The sequence below is a fragment of the Vitis riparia genome, chromosome 18 (genome assembly GCF_004353265.1).
Source record: "Vitis riparia cultivar Riparia Gloire de Montpellier isolate 1030 chromosome 18, EGFV_Vit.rip_1.0, whole genome shotgun sequence".
Lineage (NCBI taxonomy): Eukaryota > Viridiplantae > Streptophyta > Magnoliopsida > Vitales > Vitaceae > Vitis > Vitis riparia.
Genome location: NC_048448.1, coordinates 10073205 through 10093460, shown reverse-complemented (window position 1 = coordinate 10093460; position 20256 = coordinate 10073205). Strand labels below are relative to the sequence as shown.

General features: G+C 32.7%; 2 protein-coding genes and 1 pseudogene across 2 annotated transcripts; all 3 read right to left on the bottom strand.

The window, feature by feature from the left end:
• Nucleotides 1–482: 482 nt before the first annotated feature.
• On the bottom strand, nt 483–2862 carry LOC117905365 (annotated as a pseudogene).
• Nucleotides 2863–6682: 3820 nt separating this feature from the next.
• On the bottom strand, nt 6683–9246 carry LOC117907728 (cytochrome P450 CYP82D47-like). The gene is made up of 2 exons (XM_034821370.1): nt 8296–9246; nt 6683–7309 (listed from the first exon to the last, which is right to left on the bottom strand). Exons 1-2 carry the CDS (start codon nt 9244–9246, stop codon nt 6683–6685), a joined length of 1578 nt encoding a protein of 525 aa, XP_034677261.1.
• Nucleotides 9247–16706: 7460 nt separating this feature from the next.
• LOC117907680 (cytochrome P450 CYP82D47-like) lies at nt 16707–19235 on the bottom strand. The gene is made up of 2 exons (XM_034821304.1): nt 18209–19235; nt 16707–17518 (listed from the first exon to the last, which is right to left on the bottom strand). Exons 1-2 carry the CDS (start codon nt 19160–19162, stop codon nt 16892–16894), a joined length of 1581 nt encoding a protein of 526 aa, XP_034677195.1. The 5' UTR covers nt 19163–19235; the 3' UTR covers nt 16707–16891.
• Between the last annotated feature and the right edge of the window lie 1021 nt (nt 19236–20256).

The window sequence follows — 20256 nt, the reverse complement described above, 5'->3', positions numbered from 1 at the left end:
TAAATAAATTACAAAAATATTTACTATAAAAGATGAGTTGTAAATTCAAAGTCATAATTGTAAAATACGGTTTTATTGAACATGATAAGTGAAGGAAAAAAAATTGAGATAAAGAATAAATTAATTATTTTAACTTAGTACTTAAAATTATTTTTTTGATTTTAAATTATGACATTAAATTATTTTACCAAATATTCTTAATCTAGTTAAGACTTAAATATGTCATTAAGCCATTAAATTAATTTACCAAACATCCTCTAAGTATGTAATAATAAAATTCTTATATAGGTAATATTTTTAAAAAGGCTATGTATTACCTGTTTTGGTGAAAAAAATGAAGAAAAAAAATGTCAATAAACTACACAAAATAGAGAAATAAAGTTATACTAAAGTTTATATGTATGTTCAAATTTATGATGCTAAATTTTAAAAGGCTGGCCAAATAATATATAATACTATATTTTTATTGGAATAGATTGTAGTTTAGTTTACCATACATCATTTTTAGTCCAAACTATTTTTAATACACTCCTAAATCTTATCTTATGCATCTTAAGGCTAACTCAAGATGTCTTTAAACTAAGACTAGCTAGCTAGGCCAACTTTGACCTCTTCATTTCAATATTTAAGTTGTAAAGACATGCGTGGAGAAATGAGAACTTCAAGTGGGGTAGATTTCATGTTTGTAAGTCCAAGGCTCTCGCACATATCAACTTGTGCATTTGATGGAGTTGAAAAGTCGAACGCCTGTAAGAAATTGGCCCTGGACATGCTCTTCTACCGGCACCAAATGGTATAAATTCAAAATGTTTTCCTCGAGGATCAAGGTCCTTATGGGTGGTTAGAAACCTCTCTGGTTGGAATTCTGTTGGACTCATCCAAATTCTTGGATCCTTTTGGATTTTGGAAAGATTTAATATTAATGAGGTGCCTTTGGAGACATGGTAACCACCCAATGTGCAGTCCTCAGTGAATTGACGTGGTCCTCCAAGTGCCGCTGGCAGATATAATCGTAATGTCTCTTTAACAATGGCTTGGAGATAGACCAATTTACTAATATCTTGTTCATTCACTAATCTTTCCTTGCCAACTTGAATATCTAATTCTTCTTGTGCCTTTTTAAAGGTGTCACGATTGTTTAATAGAAGAGAGAGGGCCCAAGTTAAAGTGACGACTGTTGTGTCGCTACCTCCTACAATTAGAGCCTACAAAATTAAAAAGATAACAACTTAAGATTGCACAGGTGATGAGACAAAATTAATTGTTTGATAGCATGTAATGAAACTCTCTTCAGACACTATTAAATAGTATAGCCTAGTACAAAAATAACAGTATTTTTTTTTTCCATTTTCTCCTATGATTTAAGAGAAAAATTCTAAACCAACCATCTCTTACATAGGTATATTGCCCAAACGATATATGCCATCTCTTTACAGGATCTTCAAGTTTCTTATTCAAGCAAACATGATTAAACTTATGATTTTCAAGATCACTTATTTTCTACAAGGGAAACTAAATATAACTTCCGAAACCTAGATAACCCCTTCTTGCTGACCAAAATGAAAATTGGAAGATAAAGTATTTTGCAACTTGCTAAAAAATAAAATAACAAATTAAGCTGTTTTTAAAAACATCATATTTAGTATTCCCTAGAAACATGTCTCAGTTTATCAAAGGTGTTCTCAAAGAATAATTTTCTGAAATCAATTATTTCAGTAGTATATATAATTTTTAATTTTATTTTTTAAAAATAAAATTTAAAATTTATTTGATTATTGCAATGTAACACTTCAAAATTAAGAGAAGTACCTATGGAAATAAAGCTAGCCCTGATAATATGCAAATATATATGATATGTGGGTGTTCCAATAATGTATACCAGGCATGTGGCTTTATTGACGGTATCAGCATCGTAATCACCAAGGTTTTTGCCATCAAGAACTGACAGCATCACATCCATGAAGCCTTGCGTACTATTAACTTCACCGGAGTCTTTCCTCCGACGGTGCTCCTCTAACCATTCTTGAGCAATACTGTCCATTTCTTTTGCTGTCTTCTTTAGGGTCTTCTCATGTCTCCCCAAGTCTAGCCATCCAAGAAAAGGAATAGCGTCCGCCACCGCAAAGAGCCCTGACAAATGACAGAATTCCCTGAACACTCTCCGGCACCTCTGCGCCTGTTTATTTTCACTTGCATCTGAAGCACTGAAATAACGCTTCCCTGTCACCATCCTAAGAATTACGTTCAGAGTCAAGTCTCCAAACCACTGCTTCATCTCCACCGAGACAAGGCCCGATTCATTTTTTTTCTCTTCCCAGAGCTTGTATAGCTCTTTTATGGATGTCACCACTTCTGAAGCTCGGACGTCCTTCAGCAGCTCTAGGCGGCGGTTAGAGAGTAGCTCTAGGCTGATTATCTTGCGCATTTCACGCCAGTAAGAACAGTACGGAGAGAAACCAAACATGGCGTAGTTGTAGCCCAAATGTTTTGAGGCTAAAAGTTCGGGACGCGAGGATGCAGCCTGGTCATTGGTGGTCAAGCATTCTTTAGCCATCTCCCAGCTACTCACCACCAAAGCTCGATGCACCCCAAGACGAATTGTGAAGACCGGCCCATATTTGTCGGCCATGGTTCCCAAGGTTACATGAGGGAGCTGTGACCCACCTAAGAGGTGTAGGTGACCGATTATTGGCCATGCACCAGCTGCTTCAGGTGCTATTTTGCTGTTACCTGCTCTAGACCTCCATAATAATAGACAGTAGGAAAGGAGAAGTGTGGCGAAGACTCCGACTGTTGTAAAGTTTAGGTATTCGAGAAGGAAATACATGGCAGCTAGCTTATAATGCCCAAAGGAAGGATCACTATAGTTGAGCCGTGGATAGTTTTCGGTTTGAGCGCAAATATGCATATATAGAATTAATTTCTTTTGAACACATACTTGCTTTTTATCAGCATTTAGTGCTAGGGGCATGGCCCAGTAGAATTGTCTTTCATCATAGGTTCAACGTTACTTTCCAACGTAATTAAATGTAATATCAATCTATCAGCTTTATTTGGTCTAATCCTATATAAAGTAGCAGCCCTATTTTGATCCTAGCTTATCAAAATTATCTTGATACCAGAGTTGATGTATAGCCCTCTTTAATTTCAACGTTGGAATTAAGATGATGTAGGGCGCCCACCGAATTACTTTGACGAGAATGGAATCTCTCCGCATGCTGATCAAGATGCATTCAATCCGCTATTGATAAAGTTCTTCGTACATGCGGTTGAAAAATCAATACAATTAATTATTTCCTAAAGTGATCTGCAGATGAGGTGACTGATCATCATGCTAGGTTGAGGATCATTGTGCTCAAACCAATGAAATGTGTACTAATGGGTTCTATATCATTGTCGTAATAGGCGCAGAATGAAAGAAGCTGCTCCCAAATAAGTTAACTCGGTCAATAGTGGGTACCGATAAAGCAAATGCTGATATCGATCGCACTCGGGAAAACTTCAGTAAAACAAGAAAGCAACATCCGGACATTTGGAGCGCAATATCTGTATATCTTCATCGTTACAGCATCGCACAGGGGGGTTGCCTACCATGCACCATGGAGCCTAGAAATATCAACTGAATCCCTAAACAGTGAACAAGTGGTGCACGCTCCTCTTACCAGAGTTTGAACGTAGACCTCTCTGGGCTCTTAATGGTGACAAATTCTTTGGCCTACTTTTGTTTTTTTTGCTGTCACAACTTGAGGGTTTAGTGGTTTACAGACAAGGGGACAATATATCTTGTAGCAAATCCTTTCTTTCAGTCAAGCACGTAAGTACATCTGTAGCAGCCTTTAGCCATGTTTTCTAGTTTTCTTGCTTGTGATGACATCCGGCCAGCTCTCACCAAAATTTGGGCCCTATGCTTAAATTTGAGATGAGAGTGCTTTCTACTTCTTTATATTAATATAAATTATGAGTTTATATTCTTGATTTTAATAATTACGGGATTGAATAGGTATTGGTAAAAATTTTATGTTCAAATAAGATATTATAAATTAATAAATTTCAAGTCTATCTCAAATTCATTAATATAATTAATATAATTATCTGAAAATGTTTTTAAGATAATTATTTGTCAAATATTTTTTTCAAAAAATGTTGTAAGTGAATTTTCATATCTTTAAAAGTGTTTACTAAATTTTGTTAAATACTTTTTTTTTTTTTAAAACACTTCTTAAACTAAAAATACTTTTTAAAATCACTACAAAATGAAATCAAAATTATACGTAAACACACAATATATAAGTTAAAAGTCATCTCCACATGTTATTTCAACCTCTATGGATGTTAAAAACATGTGTTTGTTAATCATAATAAGATTCCATGAACTTTGAAAAAAAGTGTATATAGATTTACCTAAGTAACACACTATTACCTCTTTGATCTTATATCGATAAATATTTATTCATCTTCTTCACATCTATGACTCAGTACATCCTCATGCTCCTTAATAGATGACATTAATGAATCATCCAAAATTTATATTGAGGTTTAGTAGTTTAAATTCTTGACCTTTATTTTTTATCCTTGAAAAAAGTTTTATGATTTTTTAATCAAAACCTTTATTTTGAAAGTTTAGATCAATTCACCAATGGCATTATAATATTTTTCTTTTGGTGTGTGTATCCTTTGCTAATATTATGAAAAATAATCTATTAAAGTTGGCAAGTGAAAACAAATAATGAAATTACATTTTAAACTTTTGAAGTTTTTAGACTTGTTTTTACATTAAGTTCAATTATTAATTTTGTCATTACTTAACCAAATCGAGAACAAGATACTTAACCTTAATTTCAATTTTGTGTCTCTAACTATAACATGGTGGTATAGTAAAATAAATTTGAACCAATAATCTTTGGAGTACAATTGTCATCTAAAATTAGTCATTTCTCTCTCCCACAGTTTTGGATAAAACAATAAGATTAAAATAGGATCCTAAAAAACTCGCAAACTAAGATATCAAAATCTAACTTAACCCAATTGATCTTCCTTGTTAACTTAGAAATCCTAGCCAAGAAAAAACCATCTTGGTTTTCATTTATATCATCTTGAGTTTAGACTTTGTTATCTTTAATTAGATTCAAGAGTGAGAATTTTTTTGAATTAAAGTGTAAGAAGGTCATTGAAATTGAGAATTTGAGTGTAAAGGAGTAACGCTTGATTGAAGCCTTAAATGCTAGCAGAACCTCAACTTGTATTTGGAGCTTGAGGAGAGTATGCAGAACCTCAACTTGTATTTGGAGCTTGAGGAGAGTATAGGATTGGGCCAAATATTAATCGGAGTTCATACTTGTTATCTCTTCTTTTTCATTTATTTAATTATGCATTTAATTGCTTTATTATTGTTACTTGCATTACCTAAGTGAGATTAACTTCACTTCATAGACTTCTTTCCATTTTGTTTAATGCCAAAATGATAATGCATCTATTAAAATGTAGTAATTTATACATGATTACATGTGATTATGTGAATCTCATGATGAGGGGAAATTGTAACTTTTGAGCATACAAAGTTGACAATAATAAGTACAAATATGAATCTCATAAAGCAAAATTCTGCAAAATTATAATTCATGCGTAAACAAAGTGGATAATAATAAGTAAAAATGTGAATCAATTGGGGCAAAATTGTAACTAGATAAATGGACACCCTTTTAGTTTTAGGGTGTACAATTGATAAAATCAATCCAACTTACCCAAATCAAATATTTTTTAAAGATTTTTTAAATAATTTTGGTTTTTTAAATATAAAACTAAATTATACCAATTCGATTACCTATTTAGAAAATTAATAAACCAAACTGAATTGAATTGAAAGTTGTACATGCACATACTAATAATGTGCAATATAACTATTGGTTCCATTATTAATTGGTATACATTTTTCTCATTCCATGATCCTCAAATCATACCTTTATAACTTTATCTATGACTGGTCTACTTAATATGATTGACATGGGTTATAATTAATAATATCTATTCTTGTAATTAAGTTATAATAATATGACCTGAAATTAGTTGTAATAATATCATTTGATCAACAATGTCTAATCATGGGCTTTTTTATTTTAGTCCAAATTAGCAAAACAAAAAAGTTGATTTTTGATGTTATAAACTGAAGCAAAATAAACCAACTTATATAGATTATTGTTAATCAAGTCAAACTAATCATTTTTCTCCTTTAAGTTCAATTAAATCAATTCTTCAATGTATATATACAAACTAATTAGATCAATTCGATTTGATTTTAATACTCAAAGTTGAATCGACCTGCCTTGCACGTCCCAACTTTTTACAATGAAATCGGAGAAGTCGTAATTTTGGTCTCTATATATTTACTACTTTAATGATGTACAAAAAGGTAGCTGAAATATATAAAAAAGAGAGACCAATTAATCAACTTGGAAACTCATTAGGAAAAAACATAACAAGAAATTGGGTCATAATTTGTCCTCACGAAAAAGGTGCTGAAAATATTTTTCATTAAATTCAGGCTAAGACAATATTAAAGCAATACACACATTAGTAACTGTTTTAAAATAATACTAAACTTTTGCTACATATATAAAATTTATTTTTATTTTTCATTGCATAGCACTAGGTTCTTTTAAATAGTCTCTCTCAATGACCTCAAGTTCTACTCATAAAGATTATAAGAAGCCAAGCGTGGGGAGATGAGAACTTCAAGTGGAGTGGATTTGATGTTTGTTATTCCAAAACTCTCGCTCATATCAATGGGTGAATTTGATGGAGTTGAAAGTTGAAATTTATGTAGGAAGTTGGCTAATGTTAAAGGTAACACTTGAAGGGCAAAAGCTGCTCCAGGGCAAATTCTTCGTCCACCACCAAATGGTGTCAACACAAAATGTTTACCCTTAACATCAACATCTTTGTAGGTGGTGAGGAATCTACTTGGTTGGAACTCTGTTGGGTTCAACCATACTCTTGGGTCTCTTTGGATCTTGGTGAGGTTCAATAGAAGACGAGTGCCTTTTGGGATATGGTAACCGCCTAATACGGAATCTTGGATAAATTGGCGTTGTCCTGAAAGTGGGGCTGCTGGATATAACCTCAATGTCTCTTTAACGATTGCTTGAAGGTAGACCAACTTGCTTATATCCATTTCATTTACTAGTCTCTCTTTTCCAACATGAGTGTCCAATTCTTCTTGAGCTTTTCTTAACACATGTGGATTGTTCAATAATAATGAGATTGCCCATGTTAGAGTAACAGATGTAGTGTCGGTGCCTCCTGCAATCAGAATCTGCGAAATGCAAACAATTAATAAATGTTAATAAAATTAAAAGTAGTGACATGATTAAGGGTGGAAAAAGACTATGTTTTCTTTCTTTCTTTCTTTCTTTTTTTCAATCAAAATTGGTATGTTTAGCTTGAATTTGAAACTCACTTATAAATTTAGCATTTTATAAAAATACAAAAAAAAAAAAAAAAAAAACATGTAAATTTACTAAGGAAATCCTTTGAAAGGCCCCATTGCCTTAACTAACTCAAGAAGCCCAATCAAAGAGGCCTCAAACTAAGGACCATAATTTCATGATCTTTCTAACAAGAAAATTTTCCATGGTCCCAGCCACCGAGCGGTGCATCGTTCAGGGATGCAAATTGGGCTGCCTCTTCCTAAATGAGAGAACCAGCTATTATAACAGCATAATCTTTTTGGGCCACCCAACTCCAACGTAGAATTGTATCATTACCAGTCCAGCCCAATTATCCTAGCATGAGAGGTTCTACAAAATTCTAGTTATACTCAGATTCTCAGCCCAATTGTACTTCATTCTAATTGCTTTTCTAAGCTGCTCATGTTACTCTTTTGACAAAAACCAACATATAATAAAAGCCTATATGTATCAATTTCTTAGAAAAAGAAGGCCTTTTTTTCTTAAGTTCAGTACGAGTTTCTATGATAAATTTGTCTAATTTTTATCTAAAAGTTTACAATTTTTTTAAAATTTAATATGAAAATCATGAGAATATTGTTTTTTTTTTAACTCTATTTTTCTCGCATGCAAAAAGTTATTTTATGTTTGAACTTTTATAATACCATTATTATAATTACCTTTTAAAAATTGTGACTTTTGATTAGTTTCAACTTGCAACTAAAGCAAAAATAGGAAGCTATTCCAACCAAGGCCTTAAGTACTCGAATCTGGATTAAAGATGATAAAGCATGAAAATATGGCTTCTTTTTTTTTACAAGCAGTAAAGATACTCAAGGAATAATGTGCATACCAGGGATGTGGCTTTGTTGATGGTATCAGCATCATAGCCATTAGGGTCTGTGGCACCCAGAATGGACAGCATCACGTCCATGAAGTCCTGGTCACCATCAGCTTCACCCGAATCTTTTCGCCGTCGGTGTTCCTCTAACCATTCCTGAGCAATACCGTCCAATTCTTTTGCAGTCTTCTTCATGGCTTTCACATGTCCACCCACGTCAAGCCACCCAAGAAAAGGAAGGGCATCCGACACCACAAAGAGTCCCAACAAACGAAAGAATTCCCTAATCGCCTTCTGGCACTGCTGGGCCTCTTTCTCTTTACTTTCGGCTGCATAACCGAAATATCGTTTTCCAACAACCATCTTAAGAATCACGTTCAGAGACAAGTGCCCAAACCATTGCTTCATGTCCACCAAAACAACGCCTGCTTCGCTTTTCTTCTCTGCCCAAAGCTTGTATAGTTCCTTCATGCATGTCTCCACCTCTGAGATTCGGACATTCTTCAGCAACTCTAGCCGGCGGTTCGAGAGTAGCTCTAGAGTGGCTATCTTACGCACTTCACGCCAGTATGCACCGTGAGGAGAGAAAGCAAACATGGCATAGTTATATCCCAAATATTTGGCAGCCACAAGCTCAGGACGGGAGGCCAGAGCCAGGTCATGGGTGGTGAAGCATTCTTTGGCCATTTCCCAACTACTCACAACCACAGCTCTTTTTAATCCCAGCCGGATGCTGAATACTGGTCCATACTTGTCGGCCATGGTTCCAAAAAGTAAGTGGGGCAAATTCTTAGATCCACCTAACAGGTGCAGGTGGCCTATTATGGGCCATGCACCAGAAGCTTCAGGTGCCATTCTGCTCTTACCAGCTCCAGACCTCCATAATAACAGGTGGTATGAGAGGACAAGTATTGCAAACGCTCCAACCATGACAGGGTTTAGGCATTGGAGAAGGAAATCCATTGTAGCTCAGAATGTCGTTATTGGATCACTGTGGTTAAACTGTGGGTAGCTCCCCCGTTCAAGCATATATATATATATATATATATATATGGTTTCTCATGTACTACAAGGAGTACTCGTGTTTGTTTCTCTCATGTAACATGTCCAAACGTTATTAATTTCGGCAAACGTTAATTTTATTATAATACTATATTTAGAAAACAGCCTTTCTAGGGATCACTACAGATCGATGTTGATCCACATCCTTTCAGGAACTGCCTTGATTAAAAAAAAAAAAAAAGATAAGCTCCTACAATTGCTTGCTGTCTTCTACATCCTATTATTAGAACAGTGGAGCCTTCTAGGGATCACTACAGATCGATGTTGATCCACATCCTTTCAGAAACTACCTTGATAAAAAAAAAAAAGAAAAAAGAAAAGCTCCTACAATTGCTTGCTGTCTTCTACATCCTATTAGTAGAACAGTGGATTGGGATAAGTGTTGCATGCTCACATCATAAAATTTGAACCCTAGCTAGCGCTTATTTTCTTAAGAATGACAAGTTCAAGTCCAGTTTCGCTTGATTTCTTGCCAAGCTGAAGGCGGCGACTTTATGACATGCACCGTATATAAAACATCTGGCCATTTGTGCTGTCCATGTTCTGGAAAAATTGAAACACTCAAATTGAGCAGGAAAAATAAAATAAATAGAAAAGGCCTGGGAAAGGAAGATAAAATTTATTAATATGCTTCACAAAGAAAATCTTCAAATTCTCTCAACATTTCTCCATCCAAAACTCAATAGACTATTTACCTATTTAAGTTTTCCTCTTTTCTTATTTTTTTTTTTCCTTTTTAGTATAAATCTTATTTAAAACCACATATTTGTAAAATCATGTGAATTAACCCTAAATCAATAGTTTCCTAATCCTAGTCAAATTCAAAAGGGTAATTTAGTAAAACATAGACTTTATAAATATTGACTTTTTCAAAAATAAAAAATAAATAATTAGATTCAAATACCAATAATCTCCACATGCATTGACTCAAATCTCATAATTATACATAATTATGAAGATTAATAAATACGTGTCATTCCTTCTTTCTGTTAACATGACTCCTTCAGAACTCCACCTATAAGTTGTCTTATTGATTAAGGTGTATAAATTTTTCACTTTTTTCCTTTTCATTGTTGTCAAAGCACCTTTTTTGATACCCATAATACTATGCTTCACAAAAAAATCACAACCCAAAGTGTCCAAGCCCTTAAAGAAATTTAAACTCCTCCTCAACTTGGGAACATGCTTAACATTACTCAACATCCTTATAATACCATAAAATATCTTCACCTTTATGATTCAAATCCTAATGATTTTAGAGTTTGAATCATTACCCATTCAAATAGTACTAGCATCGCATTCCTTAAAAGTATCAAGTCCAACCTACTTTTAATACACTCCTAAATCTTATTGTAGATTGACTGAAGCTAACGTCTTCAAACTAAGACTAGCTAGCTACACCGACTTTGACCTTTTTGTTTCAATGTTTTAGTTGTAAAGATTACAAGAAGACAAACGTAGGGAAATGAGTACTTCAAGTGAGGTAGATTTCATGTTTGTAATTCCAAGGCTCTCATGCATATCAATCTGTGCATTTGACGCAGTTGAAAAGTCAAATGCTTGTAAAAAATTGGCCAACGTTAAATGTAGCATTTGAAGACCAAAAGTCATTCCAGGACATGCTTTTCTATTGGTGCCAAATGAGGGTATAAATTCAAAGTATTTTCCTCGAGGATCAAGGTCCGTATGGGTGGTGAGAAACCTCTCTGATTGGAATTCTATTGGATTTGACCAAATTCTTGGATCCTTTTGGATTGTGGAAATGTTCAATATTAATTAGGTGCCTTTAGAGACATGGTAACCATCCAAGGTGCAGTCCTCAGTGAATTGGCGTGGCCCTGCAAGTGGTCGTGGTGGATATAACCATAATATCTCTTTAACAATGGCTTGGAGATAGAACAATTTACTGATATCTTGTTCATTCACTAATCGTTCCTTGCCAACTTGTGTATCCAATTCTTCTTGTGCTTTTTTTAAGGTGTCATGGTTGTTTAATAGAAGAGAGAGAGCACCCAAGTTAGAGTGACAACTATTGTGTCGCTACCTCTTGCAATTAGAGCCTACAAAATGAAGAAGACAACAACTTAAAAATACGTATGTGACCACACCAAATTAATTGTTTGATAGTATATAATGAAACCATCTTCAAACATTGTTAAACTATATGACCTTGTACGAAAATAATGGTATTCTTTTTCCATTTTTCCCTATGGTTTAAGAGAAAAATTCTAAACTAACCATCTCTTACATAGGTATATTGTTGACAAAAATAAGATTTGGAAGATCAATTCAAGGAAAGTATATATCATGCAACATGCTTGAAAATAAAATTACAAAGCAACTATTAAAAGCATCATATTTAGTTTTCTTTGGAACCATGTCTTAGTTTGTCTAAGGTGTTTTCAAAGAATAATTTTTTAAAATTAATTGTTTAAGCAGTATATATTTGGATACATATACTTTTGTTTTTAGCTAAAAATAAAATTTAAAATTTATTTAAATTGTGTGTTTAATTATTGCAATTTAATTAAGTGAAGAAGAAAGTGAATATGCATCAATTAAAACATATAAACAAAAGAATAACTGTCTATGGAAAAGAAGCTAGCCCTGATAATATGCAAATCTAAGTAGGTGTTAAAAGAGAAGGAGGTACATAATTGGGGATGCACAAAGTGTTTTAAACCGGAGACGTGCATAATTTAAGTAGTACACAATTCAAGTGATGCATTAGAGGTGCACAATTTAGGTGGTATGTTGGAGATGCACAATTTGAGTGGTGTGCATAAAGTGCGCAGGTTGGGTGTGGTGCACCATTTTGCATCATTTTATTTATTGTATAGCACATTGAAGTAAATGTCTACTTAACTTTAAGTTTGTAATATAAATAATGGAATACCCTCCTTGAATCTAATAAAAATATTTTAGAATTTAATTATAGGTAAATCAAAATTTGATTTTCCAATTTTAATTATAAATTGACAACTTTAGTTAAATTTCTTTTTTTCTTTTCTTTTTTTTTTGAAAAAAGTTCACCTAAGTAAAATTATCAAAAATCAAAAATCAAAAAAATTGAGTATCACCAACATGAAAAGTAACAAAATCTATTATTTCTTATCTTAAATTTTAAAACTTTTTAAAATAGTCTATTTTACATGGTGAAATTACATAACTTAAACAACATACAAGACATATATAAAAACTCTCAATTCATTAGACCATATTATTTCAACTTTTAAAAGAAATAAAATTTTAAATTTAGAAATTGTAAAATAAAATGTTATTATGTTACTATTTGGAAATATATATTTAGTAACAACTTTATAAAAAAATTACGGTTATTATGTACATTAGAATTAAAATTCATGAATTTGAAAATAATTAAATAATTAGTTTTATATTTCAAACATTGTATTTTATTCATAAATTTATATATAAAATTTTAAAATTATAAATTAATCATTTGATATTATAATTAAATCATAATTTTAGTATTTAGGGTGTGTAATAGTTGTCTCCAACTAAAAGTGCAGTTACTACTATCTCGTACGATTTTGGTAGAAAGCCAATGAAATAATGATTTGATCTTTCTATCCATCTTAATATCTACACTTAATACCTGGGTATATACTTAATAAATTTATCTATATGACCCCAACATCTAATCCTTCATCCATCTTCTTGGGATGTTGACATATAAATTGTGTATAACTTCTCCCATAAATCATCTTCTATCATGTTCTTTGGTTTCTTACCTTTTTAACACTTTAAGAAGTCTTTGTTATACCAAAACATCTGGCATATGCTAAAATTATTATTACTATTATTTCCATCAAATGATTCAATATCATGTTTTATGCTTGACATCCTTTTCAATTTTCACATGATCTTCCCACCACAACTTTAATTCCACTTGTTGGGGGAGGAGGGAAATTGCAATATCAAATGCAACAACAAAAATAAAATAAATGAAAAAGAAAAAATATTTATATGGTTTGGCATAATCGCCCATATCCACGAAAAAAGAAGGTTAAATTTCTTAATAAATTTTAAAAATACACATTTTAAATTCTTTCCACCTTTCTTTCTTTTTTTTTTTCTTTTTTTTCCAATTTATCAAAATCCACAGCTATGAAATGCATTTTCATTATTTTTTCTAAAACCAAAAAAAAAAAAAAAAAAGACGCAACCATAATTTACGTTTTCATAATTTATATATAAAAAAATTTCAAGAAATGTAGGAAAGAGTATGTTTATTATAAAATTAAAATATAAAAATATTTTATAAAAAATAAAGGAACTATTTTATTACATTACGATATAATAATTTAGATAATTAAAATTATCGTAAAAGTAATTTATGACAAGTGCACATAAATGGTGTCTACAATTCGTGAAAAAAAAAATAAACTATCATGTATTTATTACAATTAAATACAAATACTTTGGCTTGGTTCTTGAAAATTTTGAGGAAAAGAAAATAGATATGAAAAGTGGAACAAAAAAAAAAGAAGAAAAATAAAAAATACATATATATTCAAAATTAATAAATTATTTTTATATGTTTCATCAAACTTATTTCACTTAATTTCCTCAATTATATAAAGATTAAATAATTTTAAAATATATAAATTTCTAATTATATTTAATTTTCGTTAAAAAAAATTATAATAAAACCAAACATAAAAAAATCATTTTCTTTTGTATTTTTTTTTTCTTTAATACTTTTTAGAAACCAAATATAACCTTATTATTAATTCTCCAAAATTTAAGTAAATATTTTTTCCTCACATGTAAATATTTATTTTGTTATTAAGTATTTCTATTGATATATATATATAAAGCCAACATGGCATAGTTGTAACCCAGATGTTTTGGGGCTACCAATTTGGGATGGCCGGACACTGCTGAGTCATTGATGGCGATGCATTCTTTGGCCACCTCCTTATTGCTCACCACCAATGCTCGATGCATTCCCGACCAGGATCGTGAAGATCGGTCTGTATATGTCTGCCATGGTTCCCAAGTATATATGGGGGATGTTGGGATAGTAAGTCTTGTAATTTGTTAGTTAACAATTTTGTTTAATTTCATTTTGACTTAAAAATCTTTTTAGATGATGGCTTACTTTTCAATATTGAAGGAGATTGTTCATGTGATGTCCCACATCGGATAGGGGAGGAAGTTCCTGGCGCTATATATGTAGAGGCTCCTCTTAACCAAGTAAACGCGTTTTAAAGCCGTGAGGGCCCCCTTGGGCCCAAAGCGGACAATATCTACATGGTTGAGTGCGGGTCGTTACAAATGGTATCAGAGCCGATCCCCGACCCCGGTGTGGGGGTTTGTTTGGCTTTGTCTGTTTGGCCCCGCAATCTCATGGGACACAACGAGGACGTTGTGTCTGCATGGGGGGGTGTTTGTGATGTCCCACATCGGATAGGGGAGGAAGTTCCTGGCGCTATATATGTAGAGGCTCCTCTTAACCAAGTAGACGCGTTTTAAAGCCGTGAGGGCCCCCTTGGGCCCAAAGCGAACAATATCTACATGGTTGAATGCGGGTCGTTACAGTTCATTTAATCAACTGAACCATTACAAGTAAATTTGAAATGAGTAAAGACAAGTTAGTTTTTCTAATAAATTATGTTAGGTTAAAATGGAAGTTTTAATTGAATTAAAATATTTTAATTAATTTGAAAAGAACTTTAAATTAAGAATTTTAAAAAAAAAATTCAAATAATAAAAATAATTTGGAAATGAATTTTTAAATTGAGAATTTAAAAGATCTTTCCAAATAATAAAAAGATTTTTTAAATTCTCAATTTAAAAATTCATTTCCAAATAATAAAAATAAATTGGGAAATAATTTAAAATTAATAATTTTAAAAAGAAAACTATTCCAAATCTTTTTAAAAGTTTAAGTTTCTAAATTATTTTTAGTAAAATATAATTTTTTAATTGATACCAATTCTAGTAGATCTTCTCTTATATATATAATACCTAAATATGTTTTATGTTGACACTATAAGAGAATCAACAACTTACCCTATCATTTCCAATTTCTTGAGAAAAAATTCATAGGATTGACTTGCATCTCTTCAACGAGACTAAGAGAAAGGTGTTGCATCGTGCGCAAATAAATTTGCATACTTTGATTTCAAACAATAGATCATAGATTAAAGATGTTATATCTTGTAGTTTTTTTATCTTTATAGTAAATGTGAAAATTTTCCATAAAAAAATTTATGTCCTTTACTTATTTGTTTGATTTTGATTATTTTATTTATCTTTTATATCTTCATTAGGTTAAAACAATTCAAATTTTTTGTTATAATCTTTTTAAATACATGTATTCACCTCTGAATCTTACCTACTAGACAGACGGTTTTTCAGGAAGTTGTGACCCAAAGGAGGTGACCGATTATTGACCATGCACCAGCAGCTTCGGGTGCTATTCTTCTCTTACCAGCTCTGGATCTCCATAATAATAGATAGTGGGGAGAGAAAGAGTATGCCAAGCATTCCGACCGTGGTAACATTTAGCTATTGAAAAAGACAGCTGGAAAGTGGCACCACCCTGGGTTAGTGCTTTTTCGAACAAGTCGTAAAGGGGTGGCCCGTAGGTTTACTTTCATGATCCGTCCAATTTTGCTTGCATATGCTAAATATTGCATTGATTAATTTTATGTATATATAGTATTTTATAGAGGAAGCTGCAACTTCTTCTGATCACGATTGCCAACATGATCCTCCATGATCTTTGAAATTATATAATATGTAGTGACAATTAGAGAATACCAACTCAAAGGAGCCACTTTGCCAAAAGGATCTTCTATGATTTTTTGAAATGACACAAATTATATATAATATTTAGACCGGATCATGCTGGCAGATACTAAATTTTTATGATTTTACATTTAAAGAAAACTTTAGTTTCATTCACCTCATCGAAAATTTCACGTAAATATGTCTAACAACCATTATTTCCAAATTTTATTAAACATATTTTTTATTTTAAATTAAAAGATATGATGAGTAAAAATAGTAAAGGAAAAAAGAAAAAAAAAAGATATTTAGTGAAATTTCAAGTTAATGATGGATAGGTAAATTTAACTCTAATCTTCTAAAAGATGAATGAAATTATCCCCATATTTAATTAAGGATAAAGATCATATTTACATGTTAAAATTATTGAGATTAAAGTTTATTATAAAGTAATAGTAAAATTCTTATATAACTCAGAACTAACTTTGATTTCAAAAAATAAAAAAGCTATATATTATTTGTTGTGGTGAAAATGAAGGAAAAAATGTGGCAATGAATTAGACAAAACAAATAAATAATTATGATGTCGCATTACATAAGGGTAACCAAATAATATATAAAGCTATACTTTATTGACATAAATAGTACTTTAGTTTATTATACATCATTCTTAGTTCAACCTACTTTTAATACAATCTCAAATCTTGTCATAGATTGATTGAACCTAACTCTATATGTCTTTAAACCAAGACTAGCAAGACCAACTTGACCTCTTCGTTTCAATGTTTTAATTGTAAAGACTACAAGAAGATAACCGTGGAGAAATGAGAACTTCAAGTGGGGTAGATTTCATGTTTGTAAGTCCAAGGCTCTCGCACATATCGACCTGTTCATTTGATGGAGTTGAAAATTCAAATGCATGTAAGAAACTAGCCAATGTTAAATGTAATATTTGAAGACCAAAAGTTATTCCTGGACATGCTCTTCGACCAGCTCCAAATGGTATAAATTCAAAATGTTTTCCCCGAGGATCAACATCTTTATGGGTGGTGAGAAACCTCTCTGGTTGGAATTCTGTCGGATTTGACCAAATTCTTGGATCCTTTTGGATCTTCGAAAGGTTCATTATTAAACGGGTGCCTTTAGAGACATGGTATCCACCTAAGGTACAATCCTCGGTAAATTGGCGTAGTCCTCCAAGTGGTCCTGGTGGATATAACCGTAATGTCTCTTTAACAATGGCTTGGAGATAGACCAACTTACCTATATCTTGTTCATTCACTAATCTTTCCTTACCAACTTGGATGTCTAATTCTTCTTGAGCTTTTTTTAAGGTGTCACGGTTGTTTAGTAAAAGAGAGAGTGCCCATGTTAGAGAGACAACAGTTGTGTCGCTACCTCCGGAGATTAGAGTCTGCAAAATCCAATAACTCAAAATTATGCAAGTGAGACACCAAATTAATTGTTTGATAGCATCTAATGGAACTTTCTAGAGACACCACTGACTTGTACCAAAATAATAGTATTATTTTCCATTTCCCTTTATGATAATTTCTAAATCAACCATCCACTTAAAAGATATACATCATCTTTTTACAAGATTATTCAAATCTCTTATTCAAGTGAACATAATTAACTTATAATTTTCAAGATCACTTATTCTTTGCAGGGGAAATTAAAGATAACTTCCAAAACGTAGATAACCCTTTCTTGCTGACAAAAATAAAATTTAGAAAATCAATTCAAGGAAAGCATATATTATGCAACATGCTCGAAAATAAAATTACAAAGTAGCATTTAAAATCATTATATTTAGATTTCCCTCGAAGCATGTCTCAGCTTGTCTCAGAGAATAATTTTTAAAAATTAATTGCTTAAAGCAGTATATATTTGTATATGTATACTTTTGTTTTTAGTTAAAAATAAAATTTAAAATTTATTTAAATTGTATGTTTAATTATTGCAATTTAATTAAGAGAAGAAGAAAGTGAATATGCATCAATTAAAACATATAAACAAAAGAAAAAGTGTCTGTGGAAAAGAAGCTAGCCCTGATAATATGCAAATATAAATGGTACGTGGGTGTTTCATTAATAACTCATACCAGGCATGTGGCTTTATTGATGGTATCAGCGTCGTAACCACCAAGGTTTTTGCCATCAAGAACTGACTGCATCACATCCATGAAGTCTTGCGTACTATTATCATCACCGGAGTCTTTCCTCCGACGGTGCTCCTCTAACCATTCTTGAGCAATACTGTCCATTTCTATTGCTGTCTTCTTTAGGGTTTTCTCATGTCTCCCCCAGTCGAGCCATCCAAGAAATGGAATAGCGTCCGCCACCGCAAAGAGCCCTAACAAATGAAAGAATTCCCTGAACACTCTCCGGCACCTCTGCGCCTGTTTATTTTCACTTGCATCTGAAGCACTGAAATAACGCTTCCCTGCCACCATCCTAAGAATAACGTTCAGAGTCAAGTCTCCAAACCACTGCTTCATCTCCACCGAGACAAGGCCCGATTCATTTTTTTTCTCTGCCCAGAGCTTGTATAGCTCTTTTATGGATGTCACCACTTCTGAAGCTCGGACGTCCTTCAGCAGCTCTAAGCGGCTGTTAGAGAGTAGCTCTAGGCTGATTATCTTGCGCATTTCACGCCAGTAAGAACCGTATGGAGAGAAACCAAACATGGCGTAGTTGTAGCCCAAATGTTTTGCGGCTAAAAGTTTGGGACGCGAGGATGAAACCTGGTCATTGGCGGTCGAGCATTCTTTAGCCATCTCCCAAGAACTTACCACCACAGCTCGATGCAACCCAATCCGAATTGTGAAGACCGGTCCATATTTGTCGGCCATGTTTCCCAAGGTTATGTGGGGAAGCTGATGAGAACCACCAGCTAACAGGTGTAGGTGACCGATTATGGGCCATGCAGCAGCAGCTTCAGGTGCTATTTTTTTGTTACCAGCTCTAGACCTCCATAATAATAGACAGTAGGAAAGGAAAAGTGTGGCAAAGACTCCGACCGTGGTGATGTTTAGGTATTGGAGAAGGAAATACATGGCTAGCTTCTTCTGCTCAAAGGATCACTGTAGTTAAGCGGTGGATATATAGTTTTTCTCTATGAGCACAAATGAGTATATATGGACTCAATTCCTTTGGAACATGTACTTGCTTTTTATCAGCATTTAGTACTCGGGGCATGGTCCAGTAGGGTTGTCTTTCATGATAGGTTCAATGTTATTTTCCAATGTAATAATCGATCAGCTTTATTTAGTATAATCCACTACTAAAGTGGCTGCCCTCTTTTGACCCTTAGCATATCAAAGTTATCTTGATTCCACAGTATATATTTATAATTATAGAATAATACAATGGTTACTTTCAACATAGAAATTAAGATAAAGTTGGGCCACCGCATTACTTTTATCAAATAGAATCATCAGTCGCATACTGATCAAGATTGGTTAAGATACACTGAATCCAATTTTGATAAAGTTCTTCGTACAGGCAGTTAAAAAATCGCTAGAATTAATTATTCCCTAAAATGGTCTGCGGATGAGGATCATCGTGTTCAGATCAATGAAATTTGAGCTAATGGGTTCTAGATCACTGTGTTCAAACCATTTGTTGTATCACTGTGATACAGCGAATGCTGATATCACGCTCGGAAAACTTCTCAGTAAAACCTCTCTAGTCTCATAATAATGACAAATTCTTTGGCCTACTTTTGTCGTTATTGCTGTCGCAACTTGAGGCTTTACAAACAAGGGGACAATTTTTCTTGTAGAAAATCTTTTCTTTCAGTCAAGCACGGAAGTACCTCTTCCCACACAAGAAGCAAACTTTAGCTTTGTTTCCTAGCTTTCTTGCATCTGATGACATCCGGCCGTCTCTCAGCAAAATTTGGGCCCTAGGCATAAATTTGAGATAAACGTACTTTTTTAATTTTATTATTTTAATATAAATTATGAGTCTATATTTAAAATTTTATGTTCATATAAGATATTTTAAATTAATAATTGCCATGTCTATCTCAAATTCATTAATATAATTTAATTATATCATTTTGATTAGTTCCATGCATGATAATTCATAAGTCATAATCAATAATCCAAAACAATATTAAATCACATATAAAAAGCAAGATATAAGT